We start from the raw sequence: 27,998 nt of genomic DNA on the forward strand, positions 1-27,998 counted from the left end.
ACTAGTGCTGAAGTTCTTCTTCTAAATTTACAGAAATTAGTGCTGTATAATATCTGCTCTATGGATTTTCTTGAATTTCCTCAAGCCTGAAATGTGTAAATCTCTGTAATTAGCAGAAACACACACACAAAAAGAAGAGAAGACGAGTTTTCTTCAAAGATTGTTGTACATGATGACAGTAGAGATGTGCTGTACAGTCCATTTAGCACAGTTAAAAGCTGAACAGAAAAAGCAACAATTGAAAATTCTAATAAAATCTCTTCCTGGAAGTGGAAATAAATACTGTCAACTTGTAGCAGGAGAAAACAACTAACTTTTCTTTATCATTACATGTACAGAGATGGAAGAATAGTCAGTGGTGGAGGTATGGAAGTATTTATACATTAAAAGTTAAGTGCAAATAGTATTTTTTATATTTTATTGTTATATTAGTATTCATGCATTCATATAAAAGAAGAAGTCGACGTTGTAGTTTGTTAAGGTGGAACTCATTTTGAACTATTTTGTACAGAACTGCAACTACTGATTTTCATTATGAATTAATCTGCAGATTTTCTCCACTAATCAACTCATTGGTTTATAAAAATTCTGAAAATAGTGAGAAACGTCATCAAAATTATCCAGAGCCTGAGTCGTCACAATGCTTGTTTTGTCCAACTTGTAATACAAACATCAAAATGAAAAAAAAAGTATATTTAAAGTTATTAAAGTACTATAGTGAAAAGGAGAAATCCTGATTGTTTAGCTGAAAACTTTTTCAGGTTGCAGTAATCATCTTGAGTTCAGATTTTTCCTCAAAATGCATTCAACATTTTTGCATAAAAATGACTTGAAGTACAACTACAATTCATTAGTTTAAAGATACTTAGGTTGCAACACATGGAGCTCTTTAAAGTCAGTTAAGGAAAACAGAAACATGCATGGAAATTCAAAAAATTGGTTCCATTTATAAATCTGAGTGTTAATCTTCCTCCACTATCGTTTTCTAAAACAGGAAATCTTTTAGGTGTAAAACTCTATAATAGAAATAATCTATTTAAATGAAAGGAGACCCTGTAGGGATTACCAAAAGTAAAATCAAGAACAGTTAAAATGGTCAAAAACAAAAATACTTTAAACTGCTCACCGCCGCTGGGTTGCAGGACTGTCTGAATAATCCATTCTGCTGAAGTCTAGACAAGTTTTCTTTGTCTCCAATGGGCACCAGGAGGGTTCAGCTCCTTTACTTTCAGCTAAAAACTTTCTTCCGGTGCAGCTCACATCTGGTTACCTCTCTGCCCTCTGAGTGTTTGGGGATGTCAGAGGATTTGTTACCTTCTCATCTTGGGACAAGCTGAATAACGCAGCATGCTATCATCTGCTTGTTTCTAGGATTAGTGGCCCTGGCTGATTTCCAGAGCAGAATTATCCTGTCAGCTCTCTGCTCAGCACTCACTCTGGTCATACCATCTGACATGCCTCCTGTAAATAAAGACTTATCAAACATCCTTCAGCCTGCTCATGCTCCACACCTGTCTTCATGCCTAAATAAATAAACTTGATCCAGTCTTAGTCTTAAGTATCTCTCTCTCTCTCAGTGTTGAACTTGTGTAGTTTCAGTGTTAGTGGAACACTGTAAGTTTGTGGTTCAGGTAAAGGGACCTGCCCTCCTCGCTCCATTTAACAGCTATTCACAGGTCTTAGTAATAGTTTACATCATTATTTTCTAATGCTGCCTTCACAGCCTGAATGTTCTCATATGAGGATTTTAACTGTTGCAGTGTTTCCTCCTTTAGTTCAGTTTTTACAGGTGAGAGCGATGATAGTCACCAAATAACAAGGAACAGACATGTGAAAATATCTTGTTCCTTTAACAAGAAAACTTAACATGGAGCATAAAGTGTTACAGGTAGAAGAATATGGTGAAGTTGAATATGTATGGCAGGGTTAACAGAACTAAACAGGGTGGACCGATGCTTAATTAATAATTTTTTTCTCTAATTTATTGGTTATTTGTGCGACTATCAATACACTAGTCAAAGGATAAGCCAGGCATTATTCTACATGTTAGTCACAGTTATAAAATACCATGACAACCCTTGTCATCTGTCTGTCTCTCAAAACATTTCTGACTTCCTCTGTAGCACTCAGCCCTGAGCACATACACCGATCAGGCATAACATTATGACCACCTGCCTAATATTGTGAAGGTTCCCCTTGTGCAGCCAAAACAGCTCTGACCTGTCAAGACATGGACTAAAGACCTCTGAGGGTGTCCTGTGGTGTCTGGCACCAGGGCGTTTTATAGTGGATCCTCTGGGTCCTGTATGTTGGGGGATCAGACCTGCTCCAGCACGTCTTAACACCCTGGGCCCTTTATTGTGTTCCTCGAGCTGTTCCTGAGCAGTGTTTGCGGTGTGTCAGGGCACATTGTCCTGCTGGGGGGCCACTGCCATCGGGTAGTGTTGTTGTGATGGGGGGGTGTACTTGGTCCACAGCAGTGTTTGGATGGGTGGTGCGTGTCTACTGGCATTCACATGAATGCCAGCACCCAAGGTTTCCCAGCAGAACATCGCATTGTGATGAGATGATCAATGTTATTCACGTCACCTGTCAGTCGTTTTAATGTTGTGGCTGATCTGTGTATGTTCTCTGTGAAGATATCAATCTTTAAAAACAGGATAAAATGTGAAGTCTCAATTTCTTAAAAGGCTCAGTGATTTTGTAAAACAGCTGGGCGCTGTAGTTTTTAACAAACATCACTCAAACAGCACAAACTGCAGCAAAAGTGCGTTTGTTGGGGACTATTTTCAGTCATGGATTAACATAGTTTGATGCACTAATGAGTATTTCCTGCAGTCTGTGGTAGTGACACAAAATAAACTACTGTGATCACTGCAATCAGGGAACATAGTTTTTGGACAACAATGGCACAGAGGATATATCTATATCAGGCTTTGGCTAGACAGACAATACTAACTCATGGGATTAATTTATCGTTGGATTTTTTATGGAGAGAAAAATAAAGAATATCAGCAGACTCACGAGACTAGGAAAAGTAAGCTTGTTTCCTAACCCAACGAGGAATGCATCCTCATGATGGAAACATCTGCTGGCAAGATCAGCAGACTTTCTTATATAAGGTAAAAGCAAATCTTCATCTCCTCTTTACATTATAGTTTTCAGTGGTGAGTGGAGCCTCAAACAACATTCATGTTCAAGTGTTTCTCCTGGATCTTTTTGAGCTATTTGTGATCACCAAACAGAACAAGTCCTCTAACCTAAATGACACAACAGGCCATTTGTCAATTATGACCCATTTGAACATTTCTAGCTAGCAGCAACCTAGCTCCCCATCAGTGTCACAGTCTGTATTTACTGCGAAAAATGAAAGAAAAACACTTGAAGCATAAAAATACACTAAGTAATAAAATAACAAAACATGAGTGATGAAAAATTGATGAAAATCTGTTCTGTCGGATGTCTGCGAGGCGGATGACTGAAGAGCTTAACAGAAACATTTAATGTGTAGACAAGCCTTTACACTGTAGGGTAGGACGCTATGTTGACCCATCCATACAAAACAAGACTGAATGTTGCTTATCAGAAAAACACAAACAGAATTCACATTAAAGATCCCCTCCAGACATGTGAAATACTCTGATGTTAAATAATATTTTTTTCTGATATGGTTTCCCACAAAAATTACCACAAGCATTCTAAAAATGTAAGAAATCTACTCCCTACTATGAATTTGCTAATATCAGTTTGACTGCACAACACATGACAGCTACTATTTCCAGTGTAGTAAAATACACAAAAGTCATACTTGAGTTAAAGTATAGATATCATGCTGTTATTAATTTGGATAAAGTGAAGAGTCACCCATGCGTAAAAGTCCTAAAGTGTCTGATATTAAATGTAGTTAAGTATCAAATGTAATTTATAGTAATAAATGTACTTAAACTGTATGTAAATTATACATACAGTATATTTACATGCATGTATATAAACTGTATGGCAGATTATCAGATCCGATATTCAGCATAATTCCAATAATCGGAATCAGTGTTGTTTTTTGTTTTGTCTTTTTTAAGATTACATTGACAATAAAATAAATCAATTTAAAAGTGCACTACTTTGGCTCTGGTGCAGCATGTAATCTTCAAAGTAACTAGAAACTAAAAAGTTATCACACAAATGTAGTGGAGAAAAAAAGTACATTTGCCTCCAAAATGTTGTGGAGTGGAAGTATAAAGTAGCAGAAGATGGACATACTCAAGTAGAGTACCTTAAATTGTATTTAAGTACACTAAAAAATCCATTCTTGGAGTACTGTTTGTGACCTTATTGAAGTTTCATATCGAACTATGACTAGTTGTGACATCACAAAACTCTGTTTGTATGAACTTAAACTTAAACTGAGATTCAAAGTAGCACAGCGAAGCTCTCTTCCTCCAGCAGGTGAAAGTGAAAACAGCCATCTAGTGACAAACTCTGCACAGATGTTGTTTTTCAGTGAAACTCAGACATCCAAGTGATAGAAAACAAAAATATGAGATGATGTTTGGTGCGGGGTCAGTACAGGAGTGTTGCCTCAGGTGTCTCTGAGTACAATCCATAAAGTCCAGTCCAAGTAAATATGTCATATGTCATATGTTCTGAGGTTTATCAGATGCTGAGACACTGCACTGCTGTTCACTGATGATTTTACAACTCTGGAAAGTTTCCATGATGACAATCATTGAATCTTCTGTCGGAATGATCATAAGGTAAACAGTTAATATACATTAACCGCCCTTGTTTACTTTACAAAGTAATCTACCAGGAAAATGTTCTTGCACGTATTTGTTGTGTCATTGTAGAGCATTGCCGGACCACTCTGCATTTGGTCGTAGCAAAAGCTGAATTATTATTTTACACAGAGCTTGGTCTAATAAAATAATAAAGAGGCTGCGTTTTTTTAAACACTTTGCTGTTATCTGTCTGATCACAGCCTCACAGGTCTGTGTGCTGCTGATACATAAGACAACCAAAAACTATATGTGACTTTATGTAAGGCAGTGTGAACCAAAAAGACAAAGAACCAAAAAAGAATAATAAATAAAATAAAACGATCTCTGAATGATACCCTTCTTCTTTGCTTTGGATCAAGAATTACTATACTACGTGTGACTTTACATACGTTCAGTTCAGGTAAGAAGAGTTTAAAAATTCAACCGCAGTAAAAGACTAAATTAGCCCGTGAACTCAACAACAAACACCACTGCTGTGATCAAAAGAGAGAGCTGGTCTCCTACCTCAGTTTGGGATCCATTGCTGCAGTCAGAAGTCAGTGTCACTCATCAGTTCCTTCAGCTTGACACGCATCGCTGCATCCTGTCTGCTTGTGTTGGCTCAGACAGTTGGAATTAGATATTGAATAACAGCCTCAACGGGTGATTGGTGCTTGAAGTGTTTGTTCAGAGGATGGAGTTGTAAAGCAGAGGGAGCATGTGGATGATGCATGGTCGGCTCCTTATTGATTTTACCTGGTTCACCTGCTGGAAAGGTCAAGAGCCTCCAAAAATAACACACTCTGAATTCTTTTAATTGTTTTGACTCATTTTAAACTTCTTCTATATTATATAATACTATTACTAGTAGTAGTTGCCATTATATATTATCAGTAATCTGAATGCAGTGGGTACTAGCAGTAGTATTGATTGTATTATTATTAGAACCATTGTAATTTCTTTTAATCAGCTGTTAAATTATCCAGAGATTCTGTGACACTAAAAACATGCTTAGGGTGAGAGGCCAGGGAATAAATGCAAGTCTATGTAATGTCCCTCGCAAAGGTTGAAAATGGTGTGTGTGTGTGTGTGTGTGTGTGTGTTTGTGTGTGTAAGAGAGAGAGAGATAGAGAGAGAGTTGACTTGTTTGTCTACATTTGTGGGGTCCCTAACCGGGAGCCCACTCACAATGTGGGATCCAATAGCTTCGTGGGGACCAAAATGCTGGACCACATAACACATATCTTTAAATTTTAGGGTGAAGAAGTCGGTGAGGGTAAGGTAAAGGTTAGGTTAGGGTTAGGGTAAGGCTCCAGGAAAGGAATGTAAGTCTAAGCAATTTCCCAAAAGGTGACTTAAGTTTGTGTGTTTGTATGCGTGCATGTACTGTACACTGGTAATCATGTAACCAGGATGTGTGAAACAGGCAGAATAAACAAAACCACCTCTGGTAAACAGAGCAGTCACACCCTGTCAGTCAGAGAGGATCAGCAGACAGCAGGCTCACAGACACACTCACCTTCTTATCACATCAGCTGTTTAAGCACCAAGCACAATGGACTTTTATATGTCAACTGACCACATTCATATAACATATATCTGAACTTCATTTCCGAACAAAATGCTAAAATATTTTGATCACATTCTGACTTGTAATATTTGTTTTTAAGTTGTCACTAAGATAACTTCATAACAAAACAAGTGTTTTTATATTGCTCAGCCATGATTCATGTTTATTACAATGAAACCACCATTTGTGTTTCCAGGAAATGACCTCTTGCTTTGGTGTTTAGTATAAAAATAGATATATTTTTATCAAAACATTATGAAGAGTACCTAATTTATTTACCATCTTTTTCAAAATGAAAAAAACCCAACCAATTTAAAGTAGAAATTTAACAGTAATTTTCATGTCACTGTGAGGGTCTTGAACTGATGTATACCTCTATGATAACAGTAAAAAAATGTATCTATTATTTTGACATTGATAGGTTATTATCCCTCATTATTACCCATTTTCCTCTTTTTTAGTTTAGTAGAATCCCACCTCATGTCACCTTATGATGTTTTGTTTTTATTACCAATTACAACATTTAATTTAAATACATTTTTATCACCAAGTATTACCAACTTTTACCAAGCTATTATATTTGTAATTACATTTTGTAATTACCATGGTATTGTCCTGGTATTACACTGTTCCTTACACTGTTTGCATAATGTTATATATTATAATATTACTGGATGGGCAGAAAAAGTTCTGAGCAGACACAGCTCAGAACTCTGGAGATAGAGTCTCTGTTTTTGATGCAAAAAATGATTCTCTCATCATTGATGTGTGGTGCTCAGACGCAGTCAAAGTTTATCGACAGTATTTAGAACATGTCAAACTTTTACTGTGAAGATGCTGACCATGCTATCATCACCATATTGTTGCTGCTACAGAATTATTTCCTTGGTGTATATGTGTTTATGTATAATTGTATCTAAATTACTGTATGCTATATATATATATATACATATATATATATATATATATATATACATATATATATATATATATATATATATATATATATATATATATATACATATATATATATATATATATATATATATATATATATATATATATACATATATATATATACATATATATATATATTCAAACCTCCGTATTACTTATTATTGAGCTTCAATGTAAAGTGATTGTATTTATACAGCATCTCTCCTGGATTACTACTGCACGGTATCCTCTTCTGAATGCCTTATTGCGAAATACAACTATAGTATCTCTATAAGCAAGTGTTGTAGTTACTGGTTTATTTCAAGGTAACACATTGTGCACAAGTGCATTTACAAAACTGTGATCACAATCCAATATTTTCAATATGTGAATGACCAATTTGTAATCATTCTAAGACCAGAAAGTTAAATGTTCAGTGTATAGGATTTAGGAGGATCGATTGGCAGAATACAATATTGATAATTATGGTGTACTACTACCCAAAACTAAAAATTGTTGTGTTTTAGTTTCCTTAGAATGATCCTTTTATGAGGGGTGATTGATAGCTTAATGGCCTCAAGGTAGAAGGAGTGACATTTATTGTTCAACATTGTCACTACCTACATTTAGACTTCAGTCCAGCTGTCGTAGAGCATACAGATCCCTTCTTTGTAGAAGTTAGCATCTAGGACCTCCAGAAAGTGAAATGAAAACTTTCTGCATAATCACTTTTTAAATGCATGTACCTGAAACAAGACCATATGACTTATCTCCGACCTTAGGCAATTAACCTATCACCCCTCATATAGCTTCCCGAGGGAGCAGGTCCTTTTCCACTGAGTCAGCCATGTTGCACTGCCATGTTTCTACAGTAGACCAGAACGGACAAACCAAACACTGATTCTAGAGAGTGCCTTTTGAAATCTTTAGCAGCCACTGAAGGCAGGGTGAGATGAGGGATGTTGGGAGTTGTTTGCAATCTACAACTCCATCACGAGATGCCACTAAGGCCTACATACTGGACCTTTAAGGACAAACCATTAAACATAACATCACTTTTTGTCATATTGTTGTACAAACAACTTAATTCACAAGTAACACAACTTGAAACAAAACTGTAAATTTGATGCTTGAAAGGTCAAGGTCAGTGTTAAAGTCTCTGGATGTACATCATCAGTTTGACATTGTTCTCCAGCCACACCCATGATATAGTTCCACACTGGTAGCTTTCCATCACAGTCACAGTTGTCTATTGGGGATCACTGAGCACATTATCGGTACTCATAGTGAAGGGTAAAGGTGTTAACATTATCACTTTCTCTTTGCATATTTGTCTTCTGGGGCCACAACCCTGCTCTGACCACCTCCTCAAAGTCATGTTAAACATGATCAGTCTCCATCTTGTTTTCTCCAGTCTTGAAAGCATGATCTCTGGTAAATATCTGGAAAAAATAAAATGAGAAAATTAAGAAAACAGAGTAATATGTTTTCATTCATTAAATCTGATGCCAAGCTTAACTTTTGTGACTACAGTGTGCCAATGTTTAGTCAAGATGCCAGAGGTGTTGGGCCAAAAATAAATGTCAGCAAACCTTTTGTGACAGAGGTGAAAACTTGTGGTACTGCAATATAACTGAGCAACCCATTCTTTTACAATTTTATGCACATCCTCAACACAAAATCTCTAATCTATTCAATATGAAAGACAAGCACTTAAGCACAAGGTCTTATGCTGTAGACTGTTTCATCAACACAAAGCCATTTTCACATCATATCAGAGGAACCAGAATATTGGGTTGTATATAAACAGCCTGGGTGGAAAAGGTGTTTATATTGTTGTACTGCTGTGAAAACAAGTTCAGTCAGACAACTCACATTTGAAATGTTTATTAGAGCAGCAAAACAAGTGTTTGGTGTCTAGGCTCCAACCTCATCACTCCCCGCAGATATGTTTACATAGAGATATTGGGGAGTGATGAGTAAACCATCTTGAACCCCCCAGTTGGAGCCTACAGGTGGATGCTTGGGTGGTGTTGGGGCTGAAAGAACATGCAGCAATACAGGGCAGTGGTGGCATTGGCAGGCAGAGGGAGAGTTGGGAGAATTTTGCAGCTTAAATAGACCGCCAAATTGACATGGTGCGTTTGGTAGATGAGTGTGGAGAGTGGGGCATGTCATGTGTATAGCAGTGCAGCTTGAGTTGTCTGTCTGAACTAGCTGGCAGGCGTCACTCCATTTATGGCATCATCTTTTTGGTCATGACATATTCTTTAATTAATTAATTGACCATTTCAGGGTGCAGATTTAAGCACTACTGGAGTGTAACCAAGTACAACATCCCACTTGTATAAACAGGTTCTCTAGAGGGCTGCTTTATTTAGGGTAAGTCTGGTATGATGTAAATGCAGCGTACTGTAAAGACATGCTGACAGAGGTGAAAAAGGATAAGACAGGCTTGGATTGTGAGATCTTCAGCTTAACATGTTAACTTTTGTTCTGGAGAAAACATCTCACCACAAGGTTTATTTAGAAGTTGTTCTTGAGCTTTCGATCATATCACATGATCTTCATCAGTAGATGGAGTTGGCCTAGTTACCAAGTTTTATAGGGGACATATTATTTTTCAGTGCATACATGTGGGTCTCTGGAGCACTGAACAACACAGTGAAATTCTGTGAACATTAAGCCTCATTTGAAGCCAACTAAATATCCAGTAGTATGTTAGATGTGCTAGCTCAGCTACATTAGCTTTGTTGTTATATACATTGAATTTCCCTCGGGATCAATAAAGTATCTATCTATTTATAAAAAGCCTGTTTTGCTGCGAGATTCTCACCGACTGTTCATCTGTGTTGCTGTTGCTCTGAGTGTAGATTTAGTTGACAGACATTCCCTGATGATAATGATATTGGTGTGTGAAAAAGAAATGGTCAAACTGCAGGAATTCATTTACTTGACAACTTGTGTAACTTTGATTAGCAACCAGCAGTTAGCTTGCGAACACAACAAAGACGTTAGAGGTATGGGCAGTGAGGCTGAGGCTAATATGGACCACAGTCCCTCTCTAACATGTGTAGTGGTGAAGTTTTTGGTTCAGAAGCGGTTCCTGTGGTGATTTCATGGTACAGGTACATAATATGTCTCAACATGGATGAGAAGTTCTAAAAGTTTCCAAAAAGTGAATTTGAACATTTGAACAAGTTAGTTTCAGTCCTCCTGTGTGCTGATGAAGATCATAGGATTTGATTGAACACTATTCAGAATGAGAGCGACTAAATGTGCCGAGTTTAATTCCTCAACTTCTGTTTTCCAAAGTCAGAATGAATATTGCTAAAGCGCAACTTTAGCAATATTCAGTTCTGTTCAGTTAATATGCAGGAAAGGAAAAAAGACAATGCTTGGAGATACATGACAGGGTGGAAGAGGCATACCTGAGTAACATCCATCCAAACAGGAGGATACACATAGAACTAAAATCAGTCCACCCTCTGTGACGTCACTGAACTTCCCCAAACACAAACCACTTGAATGTAGAGTTTAAGATTCAGTTTAACATGAATTTTCTCTCACATGCTCACTACTAAACATTTAGTTTTACGATCACATCAATTATATGAGTAAAGACAATTTGTCTCTACTCATATCATTAATGTGATCCTCTGCTAGCAGATAACATGTCAACAGATTCTTAAACCAGAGTGGCACAACACTGGAATAAAAATCACAGCATGTGGGCACCTTGATGGTGTATGATTTGAGATTCACTGCCTTATCAGGGCATTAATATAGCAAGAATTAGATTAGTATTTGTTGAATGGAAAGGAAAACTGTGAAGTTGTGAACAAGGCACACAGGTTTGTCGACAAGTGTGTAGCAATCCCCCCTCATATTATCCTTGTGCAGAATCTACAGAAGAACCACAACAGGCAGCGATGAGACCTTGTAATATAAAAGTGAAGATGCAAGCTCAGACAGGCGGCCACCGGCAGCTAATGCTGGGCTTCCTACCTGGGATGTGTTGGCTAAGAGGTGCTGCTGGCATTGTGGTTTCATAGGAGGAACCGCAGCATGAAGACAGTGGCTGACTGATGAAAGAGGCATGTTTGGGAGTAGGTGTGGGCGGCTGGTGTCAGAACGTAGATGATAAGGATGTTGGATGGTGGGTAGGATCACAAGATTTTAGTAAACTGGTTTTGAACTTTGATTGGATGATTAATTATTCAATAGCGGCTAAGTTTGGCTGGGCGGAGGGTTTTGAGAGAGCTTCGGTTTATTTTCCAGGAGTAGGGTGGAGCAGGTGTGAGCAGGTGCTGGTAACATTTTGTGCGATGCTTAAAATGAGAGTTTCGGGGGAAATGTAAGGATGTTGGAGGAGCATTATGTTCCAGAGGAAGATTTTAAGTTAAATGAAATAATTCGGAGGCTGATCTTGGAAGTACAAGATGGATAGCCAAAATGCTCAGGAGATTTCAGACAGGGTTGAAAATGTGATTTTACAGGAAGAAGAGAAAGATCCTCATTGTCTTCAGGAGGATGAAGAAGAGGTTGTTCGGAAGGAACACGAGCCTTCACAGGAGAGGAAGGAGCACAGTTCGCCAGAAGCAGCAGGGAGGTTTTGAGGATTTGAAGGCAGATAGGTAGATGGATGGGTAATCGAGGGATGAGAAAAGAGCAAGGGATGAATTGAAGGGGTGGAGTTAGGAGTACAGTGCATCAATACCTGCAGGACTGAGAACCAGGGCTTGTAGCAGGTCAGATAGAGAGACAATCCCTCTCACCACATCGTTACTGTCAACCAACACCAAACGATGCACCTGAGAGAAAAACCCAAAGGATCTGATTACTACTGACAACATGTTACATACACACATTCTGTAAGGTAATGGAGGTGAGAGAAGATAAATAAAGGGAAGAGAAACTGGACAGGTTACAGTTGTGACCAGCAGATGGAAATGCTTTCAAACCAACTTCATCACTGAATCACAGCAGTCTGACAGAGAGAGTTGTGTCATGCAACATGCAAGTTTTATCATATGTCAAAACAGTTTTGATGACTTATCTTGAACTCAGAGGCGGTTAGACAATTGTATCCAATCAAATGTGTTTAATCATATAAATCATATAATATAAATATCATATAAAAGCACACCAGTGAGGAGGTGCCATCAGTCCTTTACAGCTTGGTTTGTCTCTACGGAACCACACCTACTTATTGTTAATATCCCCCGCCCACTAATTCTGTTTCACTTGGAAGCACTTCAGTATATTGCGAAAGACACTGTGACTGTTGCTTCACTGTCCCTTTCATGTGTATTTTAATGGTAATGTGAAGGCATCCTAACCTAAAGCTAATGGCAGGGTGGGACATTCTTTGAAGCTAAGTTTTTATTCACATGTTTTGGGTTTTAGTGGTTTTGATGTGTGTGTTGAGTGAGTTGAATTGTTTTAAATTAAATAGTTTTGCCTATATCAGTCATGTGAACATTTCTTATCCTACACTCAGTCAGTCAGACTGTAGTGCATGCATGTTACCTCAGCCTTTGCAATGCGATCGATGATGGTCTCCAGTGTTTCGTGAGGGTAACATTTGAGGACACCCTCCACACAGCAGGCTCTGGAGGCAATGGCCTCCCGCATCGTCATGTTCAGGTTGTTGTAGTTTTTCTGGGCTGCGAGGTTCTGAATGATGTGAAAAGAAAAGACAAAACAATATTGTTCGACCAAAAACCACAAAAAGAAAACCATCCATAAAACTATTTGAGGAGGACAAGTGTGTTGAGGTATCTCTAGATTTATACAGTATATATATTATTGTCTCCACTAACAAAGTTGCAGTGATGCAGAATGTGTGAAGTTAACTTACTATGACATCAAATCTGGAGTACAGCGCCATCACTTTACCTACAGAGGAGACAGAGATGTACGGACAGTAGATTGTACAGACAGTCATAATATATAGTACAGTACAGTACAGTATATGTAGACAGATGCCTGCTTGTGTTCCGTTAAGTATTCTGCATAGAAGAAATTTAATTACAATAACAATAAACACCAGAGTCAGTTTGTTTTTACCTGGATATGCATTGGATGCATGCACAGGAGGATAAAGGGGATTGGCACCACCATCAGTAATGTCCTTCAGAATCTTTTTCATCAAGGTTACGAGTGACAATGAACTTTGGCAGAACCTTAGTTACATTAATAACTCTCATTCTGCTTTATTCTTCCTGACCATCACAGCTAATATGTAATACCTGAATGACCCATACCAATAAGGTCAGGAGTCTCAGTTGCAAACTGAAGGAGCATACAAGACCGCTGTTGCCACGTTAACCCTGTAAAAACTGCGCAAAGGCACAGGAAGAAGCCCAAGTAGCTGCAGTACTGTTGTCAAAGCAGCCCAAGAAGTGGAGACAGTTCTGGCTGATTTACTTTTCACAGGGGGTACCTGGAGGCCCCTGAGGCAGTAAGCCTGTGTTATGGTATGGCTATTTAGACAAGGCACAACTTCTCCTGTGCCATCCATAACAAATAATCAATCTTATCAGGAGCCTATAAGTACACGGGTTATTAAAATGGACTGTTATTATTGTTTTTTATTCTAATTATTTTAACCAAATGTGATAAATGGGGGAAAGGGGAAAGGTCGTGAGAGGAGATGACGCACGCGGCAGGTGGGAAGTCGGAGTTTGGAGGACGTGGCCAGCTAGATGTTCGGTGATCTCCAAAGAAGGAATCCAATGGGAATCAAAGAGATTAAAAGACACTGGATTACTGCTTGCCCACGATCCTGTTGCCAAATGGGCTGGGGTGAGCTTTGCGTGGGTTTTCTTTTTTTCCATTAAGACTTACGGCGACTTGCCATGTTTCCACCAGTCAAAGGTAGTTTTATTTTGGTACTTTTCTTTTGGGACTTATTCTTTCAGGGACAATTTACATTGGGGGTTTGAACATTTGAACTGAGGGGATTTTCGGGGGTATTGTGAAGTTTTTTGCCAAATGTTTGTTGTTTGTATTGGAGTGTGCCTCCCTTCCTTTGTTTGGCGTGTGCCAGGTCGGACGTAATTTAATTTGTTTTCTATTTAATATATGGTGATAAACTCAACCATCTGTGTCTTTTCATTACTATATAATTTATGCCAAGATTGTCATAGGTATAAGGGAGAGATTTGTTGTTTATTTCGGTGGTTTAATATATTTTCGGTCAGCCAGAAATTGTTACAATGTGACAATGCATATCCAGGTATGGCATACCGTCTCTGGCCGTCAAGAAGAATGAAATAGATCCCTACATCTAGGAAATACATTAAACAATACAATTTACACTTTTGCAGGTGGATTAAACCACCCAATGTAAGTGTGATGTAAGACTACCTTGCTCATTGACTACAGGCAGAGCAGATACTCTCCTCTCTACAAAAATGGTCAGAGCATCATAGACAGAGGCTGATTCCTGGACTGTCGCAATCTGTTTGAAGGTACCGATTGCCACTTCATTGATCCGCTTTTGAAGAAACCTGGGTTTAGGAAACATAGATCCCTGGAGGGGAAGTGAGGAAAGGGAGCTATTATGCATTGAATACAATTCCATTAAAAATAAAAATATTACAGACCAACAATTGAAGTTATTCATGTCTATTTCTTTCTATCCAGTCTGAATAAAGGGAATCACAGTTTTTATTGTGAAGTGGAGATCATTTTATATATATATATATATATATATATATATATATATACATACACATATATATATATATATGTATATATATATATATATATATATATATATATATATATATATATATATATATATCCAGTAAGGATTTTAATCAATATTGAATGTGGAGAAATGTGCAAAAATAGAAGTATTATAAAGGTAAAAAAAAAAAAAAAAGTCTTACAAAGATGTGGAGGAACTTTAGGATGCGTTTGTGAGTGAGAATGTGGAGGACATTTCCTGATGCCGGGTCGATGATGGGCAGCCGGTGTATCTTATTCTTCAACAAGGAGTAGATGGCATCAAACAAACTGAGGACACAATACAATCATGATGCAAGGTTATAATAAGCACATGTGAGGATGTAACGTGAAGACACATTATGGATTTGGTGCTCTGTTATCCAATGTATTCAAACAGCTGAAGGAGGTCATGCAACAGACCCCCCTGAATACTGGTCTTGAGGTAAAGAAATACATTTTGACTTTGTTCCTCTGTTTCACCATCCGCCTGCCTGCTCTGCTCTCCGGCCCCGCTCTGCTCCACCAGTCTCTGCCTGGTAACACCCCAGCCTGCTCCTTTCTCAGCCTGCCCCCCCTCCCCGGATGCCCTGGACCTGGACCTTCACCCTCACCTCCCCCTGAGCCTGACCTGCTCTCTCCTTAGCCTGCCCCCTCCACAGACGCCCTGGACCCTCAGCTTGCTTTCCCATTTAAACAAAAAATAAACTTGTGAAACTCCACCTGTACCTCTCTGTCTGTCCACAATTGGGTCCTCATACTACCATCCCCCTAACAGTACGATCTGGCCAGTATGGATCCAGCGGACCATGTTTCGCCATCCGCCAAGCACTCACTGGACAGGGCACGGTCCTTGGACAACACAGTGAGGTATTGCAAGCACTCACGGCTCGGGTAACCGAGATGTCACAGACCCTGGCAAATCTCCAACTCGCAGCCCAAGACCCTCCCCCAGCTCCTGTGGCAGCCGGCAGCAACCAGCCTCAAACTCGGGAGACCCATGTGCCACCTCCCGAACCCTATGACGGTAACCTAGGCACTTGTAGGGATTTCCTGATGCAATGTGGAATTGTTTTTGACCAACAGCCCAGTTCCTATGCTTCCGACTGAGCCTAGGTGGCGTACCTGATGGGTTGTCTCCGGGGGTCGTACTTTGGCCTTCCTTCGACGACGCTTTTGGTGGCCGACCATGGACAAGGACACCAGGGGCTTCGTTACTGCTTGCTCGGTCTGTGCCGCGAACAAGACTTCGACTCAACCCCCCTCTGGTCTACTCCGCCCCCTGCATGTACCCAGTCGTCCCTGGTCACACATCGCCTTGGATTTTGTGACCGGTCTTCCCCCATCGAATGGTAACATGGTCATCTTAACTATTGTTGACAGATTTTCCAAATCAGCCCATTTCATTCCTCTGCCAAAACTCCCATCCTCCAGAGAGACTGCAGACCTTCTGGTCTCTCATATGTTTCGTTTACATGGTATCCCCGTTGATGTTGTGTCAGACAGAGGTCCCCAGTTCATTTCGCAGGTATGGAAAGCTTTCTGCTCTGCTCTCGGGTGTTCTGTTAGTCTCTCCTCTGGGTTTCATCCAAGGACCAATGGCCAGACCGAGCGAGTTAACCAGGAGCTGGAAGCCACCCTTCGCTGTGTGGTCTCAACTAACCCCTCCCGGTGGAGTTCTGAGCTGCCATGGGTGGAGTACGCCCATAACTCCCTCACCAATGCCTCTCCAGGTATGACACCATTTGAATGTTGTCTTGGATACCAACCCCCCTTGTTTCCAAGTCAGGAGGAGGAGGTGGCCGTGCCCTCAGTCCAGAACCATATGCGCCGCTGCCGCCACACATGGAGGACAGATCGGGCGGCACTTCTCCATGCATCTAATAGGGCCCGGACCTATGCAGACCGTCGCCGTGCTGTGGCTCCAGTTTACACCCCGGGTCAGAAGGTATGGCTGTCATCTTGGAACATCCCTTCGAGGGTGGAGTCACAAAAACTGTCCCCACGTTTCATTGGGCCATTTGTTGTTGATCATGTTATCAACCCTTCTGCAGTCCGGTTGAAGCTCCCTGCATCTCTTCACGTTCATCCTGCCTTTCATGTGTCCCAGATCAAGCCTGTCCGTTCAAGTCCTCTGTCTCCCCCCACAGTAGCACCTCCTCCTCCTCTGCTGATCGATGGCCACCCTGCATACACAGTTCAGAGGCTGTTGGATGTTCGACGCAGGGGACGAGGTTGGCAATACCTCGTGGATTGGGAGGGCTATGGGCCCGAGGAGCGTGCCTGGATTCCTCGACGGCTCATCTTGGACCCCTCCCTCATTGGGACTTCCACGCCCGCCACCCTGACAGGCCCGGTCGGGCGCCAGGAGGCGCCCATAGGAGGGGGGGTATTGTTACATCTGCTGAGAGTGGTTTCAGGTGTGCCGAGACGGAGCAGAGCCCCATCAGCTGCATCTCATCCTGCAATCACCTCAACCTACTTCTACTCAGTCCTGCCATACTCTCGCTGCCAGATCGTAGCCACTGTTCAGTCAGTACACAGCTCGACTCTAGCTTATAAACCAAGACTTGAGATAAGAAATACATTTTGACTTTGTTCCTCTGTTTCAGCATCCGCCTGCCTGCTCTGCTCTCCGGCCCCGCTCTGCTCCACCAGTCTCTGCCTGGTAACACCCCAGCCTGCTCCTTTCTCAGCCTGCCCCCCCTCTCCGGACGCCCTGGACCTGGACCTTCACCCTCACCCCCCCTCTGAGCCTGGCATGCTCTCTCCTTAGCCTGCCCCCTCCACAGACGCCCCGGACCCTTAGCTTGCTTTCCCATTTAAACAAAAAATAAACTTGTGAAACTCCACCTGTACCTCTCTGTCTGTCCGCAATTGGGTCCTCATACTACCATCCCCCTAACAGTTACTGTACATTCATGTGAGACATCGGTGTTGGCTTGCTAACTTAGTAACTTAGTCAGCTTTATCATGGCTGTATTATCTAGCTTTCAGCGTGAGCCTCAGCAGTGTCAGCACAGCTGCATTTGCTGCATGCTAACACTAACGTTTACTGAACTAGTTAGAAGGCATATTACAGCATAATTATAGAGTTGCCCCACGTCTTTATTGATGCGAGTTTCAATTACAACTCTCATTTAGCTGAATAGATCCACTAGGGTTTTAGCGTAATACAATAGACTAATTTTCAACTAACTGTACTGAATTGGTCTGGAAGATTTATGAGACAAAGGCAATCCTAAACTGATGTCAGTTATAACAGTCAGTCAATCAAATGTTATTCATATAGCCTGAATTCACAAATCAATTTGTCTCAGGTGGCTTTACAACCTGTTCAGGTGTGTGTTGTGGAGGATGCCGGTCGCTTGTTAGTGGACTCTGAGCTTTTGCGATGCTCTGTTGCTAGCTAGGAGCTAGTCGAGAAAGGCACTTGGGAGCGAGCATGCACGTCATACGCGTCATGCCAAAGTCATTTTTCCGGGAAAGTGCTACCTAAGGTGCCTCACAAGATGAGCTGGCCACAGGCTGATAGAGGCAACAGAATAAGATGGGGAATGTCTCTTTTTTTTACCTTATCTAACAGCCTGTTCACTCATTGGGATTAAAAAGTGATTCAAAAACGTTTTAAAACACAGAAAAGTTGACTAATGCTCTTTAAGATTATATACAGTATAGATATCCTACAAGAAATGTTAGTCATGAATATCAATATGATATTTAAATGAGCAAGAACAGACCTAATCAAAAATGGTGGGGAATAAAGGAAGATGAAAAAAGATTAAAATATCACATACCTCTCAGAGACCAGAGAGATGGTATATCCTTGATTGAAATCACAACTTCTGTGGTATTTAAATATAGCATTCAAAATGATGAAGCCTTACATTAATTATTTCAAAGGCTCACCTGCAGTCAGGAGTGATGCTAATCAGTCTGTTGATAGAGTACTGCAGATAGATCTCTGCCAACAGAGAAACACAGGTTATTAACATGAACAACAACAACAAAAAATGTGCCAAAGGTGCAGTGTTGGGGAGACTTAAACTACATGTAGTTGAACTACATAGCTTAACTACAATTTGCTGTAACTTGCTGGTAGTTAAACTACATTCATATTTTGTGCTTCGTCAAGTATTTCAACTACTTTTTGGGTCATTTTTTGTAGTTTAACTACTCAATTTACAAACTACAATTTTGGCCAAAAACATGAAATATTTTTTTATAAAAAAAAATATATATATAATATAAATTTTATTTTATTTTTTAGAATTATTATTATTTAGAAAAAAGGCATGAAACATGTTATGACATGCTAAGCCAACGCTGCCTCTGATTGGCTTGCCCTGGCAGCACTCAGATGCTTCACAGAGTGGGTGGGTCTTTGCGCCAAGGAAGGCAGTGCTCATATGGCACAAGCACGTCATGGACAACCCTCCCGCTACCCCCGATGCGCCCCCGAACGCACCAGCCCAACCATGGCCACTTGGCTGAAAACAACAAAAATTTCGACTTCGCTGTCTAATAAAAACTTTGAGAGACTGCTAATGTGCCGTGTCAACAAGCGATTCTGCCCTGGCATCTAGTTCTAGTGCCTAAGTGTTAGTGCCTCTGAAGCTCCTGTGATGTTGACCAAAAATGTCAGCTTTTGTTCTTTAAAAAATAAAACTTGAGTTGAGAGGCATATTTCTGCTGGCATGTGATTTTTTTGTAGGCTATTATATTTTGTTTCATATACACCATATGTTGATTTATTTAACGCTGAGTTAAATGAGTATAATGAGTATAAGTAGTTGCTAAAGCTACTTTTTTTAGCAGTAGTTTTACAAACTACATTTCTCCAGGGGTAGAAATGTAGTTTGTTCAAACTACTGCCAGGCTGAACTACATGTAGTTTTACAAGCTACGCTTGCAAAGTAGCTTCCCCAACACTGCAAAGGTGTTTCTGTAAATAAATCCCAGTATTCTTCACCAACACTTTCTGGACTATTTTCGAGACGTTGTTGTGTTGTACAGACCTCTCCATGTCTCTATCTTGTGTTCTTCCAGCTCATAGATCTGAACCTGCAGACAAAACAAACATCTCAGCACACACAGTGATGGTCCTCAGCCTCAGCAGGCTTCCCTGTCTAAACCTGATGACAGTTTGAATATGTGTTTTTTTTATTTTTGATTTCCTGTGTTATACATAACCGGACAATTTGACATGTGACACCGCTGTGGTGCATGGCATGTGCACAAAACACCAAATGGCCACAGCTGAACAGACTTGTAGAGTGTAAGTTTATCTGCAAAAACACCATTCAGGCACACAGCTCACCAGAGGAGACTTGTAATAACGATGGAGAATGTTGATGAAGTCAGTGATGGTCAGCATACCTGCACACACACACACACACACACACACACACACACACACGAACACACACACACACAAAAACACACGCACATACATATCAATATTGATTAGCAACAACAATAAATTATATCCCACAAAGTTTCTTCTTTATCACAAGAATAAAAGCTTTTAAGCTTGAAATGTTGTACACCTACTGAAGAACAAAGCTGCTCTCACATTGTTGGACTTATTTACACAAACTGAAGAAAAGCAGGTGATAATTTTGCACCTTTAATTTGCTTCTAAAAATTTAACCTCAGTTACAGTTTTTTGGACAGTGGTACACAACACAGTATACATGTGTGTGTTTCAGACTGTTGTTGTACTAGTCATAATTAGTTACTGTTCTATTTGTATCACAGCAATTTTGTAGTTAGATCATTTTAAGACTGCTGAAACTGTTGACAGCCATTCTTGTATCTGTCTGTGTACCATGGGTAAGTCGACTTGTCCAATGACGATTTCAATCATTGACATTTCTGAGGCAGCCCCAGAGCTAACACTAACATTAGCTTGCTCAGATGTACATGTATCTTAATTAGCATCTTAACATGCTAACTGTAACACAATTGCCATGCGAACATGCTAATGCTACCGTGAAGCCCTACAAACTGAATGTCATTACCGTCATGGCAAACTTTTTATTGTTGCCTACTTGTGGTACGGATTAGGATATTTAAATTAACAATGAATATCTGCATTTTTTTATTCATCCAACAATCTTATTTTCTGTGTGTAAGAAGATTTTTAACTTGTTTTAAACTGAAAGTCTGGTTTAAATCTTTGGAATCCTACGGTGGTCCTGAGGATCAAAACACAAAACACAACATTTAGAAAACAAAGTGACATTTCACAAATAGGCTACAACATTTTGAGAAATGTGTTTCATGAAATGTTGTTGTGTTCTGAAACCGCAGGGCCACCAGAGACTCCAGTTCATTAAGCCAGGCTGATTTACTTGACATGCATGTTTAAATTTCAATTACAAGCAGAAAATGAACACCATGGATCAGGCTTTGAAGTGTCATGATGATCAGCTCAGTGTGTTCTGTGAGCTTACGGTCTGTGTTATGTAATACAAATGTCTCGTAGTTGACCTGCTTACCTCTAAATGTTAGCACATAAAATGGGCCTGGAGCATTTGAAACCACTGAGTAAGGAAACCTGAAGCCACAGACCGGGGCTCCAAAACTGTGGGTAGGAACCCAATGTAGGTCAGACACCTATTACTGTAAATGCTAGCATGTTTGAGATGCTTATTAAAATTAGACTCAGATTGAATTCAAACATATAGGTTTTCATGGTTTCCAACATGACAGAATGTAGTTAAATAACACTTGCATGATTACAGTGAGCCATCTTTCTTATAAACATGCAGTTAAAACAGATAGTAGCTCTGCATGAATGATGGATTATAATCAGTTATCGTTACTTCATTACATTTTCCAGGTTAGTTGTTTAGATCACTTTGTTGGTTGGACTTGTAAAGACAAAAATGTCTGCTGTAAAATGTTGTCATTTTTGCTCAAGATGCTGAAAATGTTTTAACTTAGAAAAAGAAAAAAAATCCTCAAACAAGTAATCTGAACAAATTAACAAAGTACCATAAACAACAAAGTAATCTGATCATGTGGCTTTCCATGTTTTTCAGTCATATTCTTCACATCCCAGCGGAGCTGAGCGTCAGCACTGTCCAGTGAGGAGACCTCAAACATGGGTGACACTGAAAATTCAGTCAGTCATATCATTTATATACCAAACACCTCTAATGAGTGTCTGCATTAGAGACACAGATACTTTATAGTTAGACATGTATAATGGCTCACCCACAAAACACTTAAGTTTGTTGTCCCACAGCGGTGCTGCCCTCACACCATTAGCCACCAGAGCAAAGAAAGCCTTCTTCACCTGACAAAAACACACAAGTTCTTCAGTAAATACAACCCTTAACTGTCATGTAGTTATTACAGTTGTGGGTCTTTATTTATTTTAGATACAAAGTTTCATACCTGTAGTGTTGTGTCAAAAATGACCAGTTTGGAGCTGGTGGGAATTGCATCGTAGCAGCAGTGACTCTTCATGAAGTTCGTGTATATGAAGGTGTCAGGGTCTGTGCCTGCATGGGGCGTGAGAGCATGTGTCGCAAATGTACAGCCTCCTATGAACACACAGTGGAAAAGACATGATGTACTGTTACCAGAACATATATGTTCAGACCAAATATCAATGATACTGTTCACAATAATCATGACAAATGTTGGTGTTTGTGTTTGTATGGGACTACTCATCATGTGGTTTCATAGTCAAATCAATCAGGTTGGAGTTTGTTAAAATGTTGTCACTGCTGCCAGAATAGTGTCAGTAAGTGATGAGCACATGGAAAATGAACTGTCGTCAAACAACACACACACAATCTTCTCTTCCTTACCTATGCTCTTCATCGAGAGAACATCTTCCTCATCCTCTTCCTGGTCCAGCTCAAATAATGGGACCTGGGGCAGGAAGTATATCCACAGTTTACTAAAAGTCCTGAGTTTCCATTTTGCAGACTGAACTGACTCCATGACCCCGTCCATGTTTGGCAGCCATGAAGGTCCTCTGCTCCACAGCAACATTATACAGCCATCTGAGAATTCAGCAGTCAAGTTTCTGAGTGGTAACTCATTTCCTGACTGATCTATCTGGCTAATGTTGTGGTAAGATAATGTCACATCATATCTTGTTACAAGCTCATCATATCCAAGAGTTTGGAGAACTGTGAGAAGGCTGCATGCAGTCACTGGTTCAGCTGTTGTTGGTCAACTAAGTTCTCCTCTTACCACCGCTTGTGTTTTCTGTTTCTACAAGTGTTGAATACTCAACAACATGAAAACTGTCAGCTTTGAGTGGTTGAAATGCGTCTTTGATGGAGGTTGTCTTGCTCTACCTTAGGGTCTTTGTGCAAAGCTAGGCTGAACCCTGAAAAAGGTGCCCTTGTGCAAAAGAAGATGGAATTGATATAGATATTTTTCACATAAGTTAATCCTCAAACTGTTAGTACATGTGAGAAATGCTGGAGTTTGCCTTTGTTCAGAATTTGATCACAGACTATTTTAGCAATGGAGCCTTTAGAGTTTATCTCGGTCAATGATAAGATCACCTTGAGGTGACATTTCATTGCAGAAGAAAACTATTGGAGCACTTGCACTGGACAGACTAGAAATGCCCAGAGACCCCGATGCACTGCTGAGAACTGTTTCACTTGCAGCTCAGAAAGTCTCATCTGTTTGTTTGAAACACATAGTTGGAACAGACTGTGATAATTACACTTGTTGTAGAAGCAGCTGCTAGGAGTGTCCAAAGGTTGGCTGGTACATGTCATAACAGCAAGCCAAGAACCTGCTGTTGGACGTCAGGATTTAAAGAAGGAAGTGTTCACAGCCTGGCTGACTCCAGAGTCAATAAAGACAGGTATGGACAACCATTAATTTATACAACACTGATTCGAAGCAGCCTCAAATTTGGGAAACAGGTGACTCATGATGCTGTTCTCAGCAGGACTGGAAAAAAAATAAAGGCCTCAAATGAGTACTGAGAGGACTTCCTAACACAGCAGGTGCTTTGGAATATTTAGGAGGCCTCAGCCAAGTTATTGACAGATGTTAATGTGCCAGAAAGTTAATCAGTGTTCAAACACCGCTGATGCTTGCTCAGTTATTAGATGCTACATTCTGTATTGTGGGACTGAGTCATCCTTTCTATGTTTCATGGAGAGCAGAGTCAATAAACGAGACATTAGAAGCAGGTAAAGAATTGGGTCTACAGCAATGGTGCTGCTTCCCTCATACTAAGAGAAACCAGTTGAAGTAATTCAAACTGAGAGCAAGTCTGATTTGTTATTTTGTACAGAGAACCACTAAATTATGTCAGATTGTACTATAGATGGATTCTTTTACTCTATGTCAAACTGGAATGACCGTCTTTGAACACCCACCTACAGCGCTGTACTGAGTTCCCTCCCCAGACAGCTTAACAACCATTCACACCTGGACTCACCTAGCCTTAGCAACCCACATGAAGGCCGGTTGAGTCAACAACCCACAAGTGGCCTTAACGACTCTGAAACTGAGAGCTCACACATGTCCTTAACGACTCTGTAAGGACACTCCCACACAGAGTTTAAAAGCCTGCAACTCACCTCCAGTTAGTTAGAACTGAAGAAGCCTCTTGGATGAGAGGTGAAACGTCTTCAAGAAACTGGAACACGTCCATTTGCCTATGATACAGAACTTAGAATAACTATGACCTGGATGACTGAGAAACTTTATCAACTTGGACTCTAATATTACATTATATTTGTATTTTTGAGCATGATGCCCTGTAAATTTGGATGGATTTTAATTGGCTGTCAGTGTTTCTATTATTCATCAAACAGCTTTGAAAGTGATCCCAACGATAAAGTGTACCACTGTTGTTTTAGTTGATGTGTGGACTCTGGAGTTAGACTCAGGTCAGGACTGAACTTCCCTTTTGAAGGTATAGTTAGTACGACTCACAAGAACATAAAATCTAGAGCCCGGCCAATATGTCAGTTGGCCGATATTATCGGTTGATATTGGTCCATCACAGATATATCAGTATTGGCCTATATGTTGCCCAATATGTGCTGATATGAAATCAACTTAGGTGGTGATTGTAAAGCCAAGCGGTGCTGGTTTTTGCATGTGTCTGCCATGGTTTCAAATGCAAACTCAAAGATGTGTTTTAAACTTAGTATTTGGCAGTAAGCACTGTCAAGATAAACATAATACAATGCTTGAGGCACATGGTAAACATATGTAAAATGAGAAAATGAGATTGAATACAAAACAAGGATGAATGAATGAGCGGAATAATAAAATCAAGGTTTCAGTGGCTCTGCTGACATCTCACAGCTTAACAGTGACAAATATAGTGTCAGTGCATGCACACAGACATCCAAGCAGCAGACCAGAAAATGGTTGCGTGTCACTTCATATCAGTTTAGTTTAACCACAATATTATGTTCACTACAGTGAGTTATGATCAGTTAAATTCTGAATCACATCGATAAGTCAGGTGTTAAATCAAGTTGTTCCATCTTTGGCTGAGGGTGCATCATAAAGGTATCAAGAGCATTGTAGCAGTATTATTTGCATGTTGTTGACCAGAGACAGGAGATAAACACTGTCCTCTTTGTATGTCTCTGCCCCTACATCACCAGAGTAACCGACAACTGCTGCTCTTAGGTAGCGATCCTTGGCTGTAGCTAGCTACCGTAAGCTAATTAGCTCATGGCTCAGTTAGCCGTGGAGCCAGTAACACCAAAGTTTCCCGGGACCTTGGATTAAGGCCGGAGTAACCACAGGCAACAGGGCTTAGCTCAACTAGATTTGGCAGCCTGGGTGAGAACACAGCTGGACACCAGACTGGGACTGAACACAGCCTCCAAGACCGAAGAAGCCAGATTGAAGACAGAGGAGACAGTACAAAGGTGATTTACAGGAATATGACTCCAAGTAAGACACGGCCGGCGGGGACAGGAGAGACATGACAGAGAGATATAGCGGGACGTCAGCAGCGGGCAAAGACGGCCTGTAGAGCTGGAATATTTTTATATCTCGCTCTGTGAATTGAGGATTTATTTCGACCACACCAGAGGTGATTGTGGTACCACAAACCAAGACTGTTTAGGTAAATTTTATTTCATTTATGTGAAGTTTGAATTAAGTGTCTTAGTTTGGAAACAGAGACAACTTGAATTCAGATGGTTTACAGTTGTATGAGAAAATAAAAGTAACAGTGTTTCAGTTCTTGACACTTTTGTTTCATTTATTTCACTAAAAGTGAAGAGAACTTGCTGCTTGCATACATCTCTCAGCTGATATGTGTTCCACCAGACCACCTCCTCTTACAGTATATATGTAGTGGTATTGTGAGACAAACTAGCTAGCTCGTAGAGATCTCTACAACACAGTACACAGATGTTTTTTTTACATTACCTCAACACTGGTGTTTCTTCACATTCTGTTGATAATGCTCATCCATTTTTGGAATTTAACAAAAATGCTGGTCATATCGTACCAGTTGCCCCTTTAACTGTGCCTGTTACACTAATCATACATCAGACATGAACTTGTACTGTTAGTTGTTAATGTGCATTTTAGCATTTATTTTAATTAATTTTTATCCATTCACTCATGTTGTCAGTCTTCTCCTGAAGCATTAGAATATGCTATGAATGACACAGTATACATGACATCTCAAGATGGAATTTAACTTTTACATCACTTTTATTTTCCAAATTGGCTTAATTGTCTGGTTGCAGAAAAAGGAAATGGGCAAAATGGGACTGAGGCTGCAAATAATGTGAAATCAGAGACTGTTGTGCCCACAGAGAACTGTCTCCACCACACCATAACAGAGACCTGTCTCCACCACATCTTTACAGATACCTCCACCACAGCATCTTAGATCAAGCTGCTGCACTCGACAGGCGGACTGTGTTCTCTCTGCTTCCAGAGTGCAGGCCTACAGCTGGACGACATGCGATGGACTTTGTGTTTATAACATCGATGCTTCATGCTCACACAAAGTCACAGTTGATGGACAGTTTCCCAGATGTCGGACCTTTTGATATGAAAATGTCAACCACATTGTCATCTCCTTGCTGCTGCTTACATACATCCTGACGCAGATTCAAACTATGAACTTTTGTTATGCAACCCTGTGTTGTATAATGATGAATAAATGGCCTTTTATCTTAATTACATTAAACTGGGTTTGTCATTGAGGATCATGTTTTGTATCATGAGTCTCTCAGCTCTGAGTATGCTCTGAAATCAGCATGCTGATTTGGTAGAATCTGGTACTATGAATTATTTAGCTTTACTTGTGACCTCATTTGTTAAACAGGGTTTTGATAGATGTCTCTTAATAAATGCTGTGATTTAAATGTTTGAGTCTTTGTGCCTGCATTTTTCTTCTTTCAAGGCAAAGTGCTATTAGGTCCTCCACTGTCCCGACCAGCCCAACATTTCACCTCCCTACCAAAGTTTTCAAGCCCTCCTCACCACTCCAGCATTAGTTTAAGTGTCTCTGTCCTGTCTGAAACCTGTGCAGATAGTAATTTCCACCTGGACTTTGTTCAAGTACACATGCATACAGGTGCTGACTACGTCTCATTTGTAAAGGTAAATATAAACAGATGATGCAATAAAAAGATTGCCAAAGGTGAAAGAACTGGGCGTCAAGACCTGCTATGTAAAAGTAGCCTGCGTGTTTTTTCTTGGCAGCTTCTCAGTTACAAAGTCATGTCCAAACACACACCAACACACACGTCTGTGTTACCATCACAAACAGACACTCAGCAGAAGTGGACTGATCGAAGGGGGGTGGGGTGAGTCAGCAGAGTGTCTTACCTCTGCAAGAGGCTCCATGGCTCTAGAAGAGGAGCAGCAGGTCTGCCTCTGTGGAACCAGACCGACAGGCGAAATCCTGGACTACAATCCTCGTCCTCCTGTCCAGCGCAGACATCTGGCAGACTCTGCTACCATGTCAGATAAAGAAGTGATGAAAGAGTCCAGGCATGGTGAGGTAGGACAGA

The 27,998-nt window shown here is 40.3% G+C and overlaps 2 protein-coding genes across 2 annotated transcripts in view; both read right to left on the minus strand.

Annotated features, from left to right (window-relative positions):
• The window catches only part of fer1l6 (fer-1 like family member 6), a 37,796-nt gene extending 32,500 nt beyond the window's left edge, over positions 1-5,296 (minus strand). Inside the window, exon 1 of the mRNA XM_073473355.1 lies at positions 5,280-5,296. Coding sequence (XP_073329456.1) covers positions 5,280-5,296 — 17 coding nt within the window. The remainder of the gene's footprint in view (positions 1-5,279) is intronic.
• A 2,270-nt stretch (positions 5,297-7,566) lies between these two features.
• prkag3b (protein kinase, AMP-activated, gamma 3b non-catalytic subunit) lies at positions 7,567-27,938 on the minus strand. Its single transcript, XM_073473358.1, has 13 exons — positions 27,814-27,938; positions 22,824-22,887; positions 22,405-22,553; positions 22,222-22,303; positions 20,318-20,376; positions 20,016-20,061; positions 18,907-18,961; positions 15,162-15,288; positions 14,635-14,800; positions 13,124-13,161; positions 12,793-12,939; positions 11,981-12,074; positions 7,567-8,702 (listed from the first exon to the last, which is right to left on the minus strand). Exons 1-13 carry the CDS (start codon positions 27,829-27,831, stop codon positions 8,650-8,652), a joined length of 1,098 nt encoding a protein of 365 aa, XP_073329459.1. The 5' UTR covers positions 27,832-27,938; the 3' UTR covers positions 7,567-8,649.
• Positions 27,939-27,998: the final 60 nt, after the last annotated feature.

Source organism: Pagrus major, chromosome 9 (genome assembly GCF_040436345.1).
Source record: "Pagrus major chromosome 9, Pma_NU_1.0".
Taxonomy (NCBI): Eukaryota; Metazoa; Chordata; class Actinopteri; order Spariformes; family Sparidae; genus Pagrus; species Pagrus major.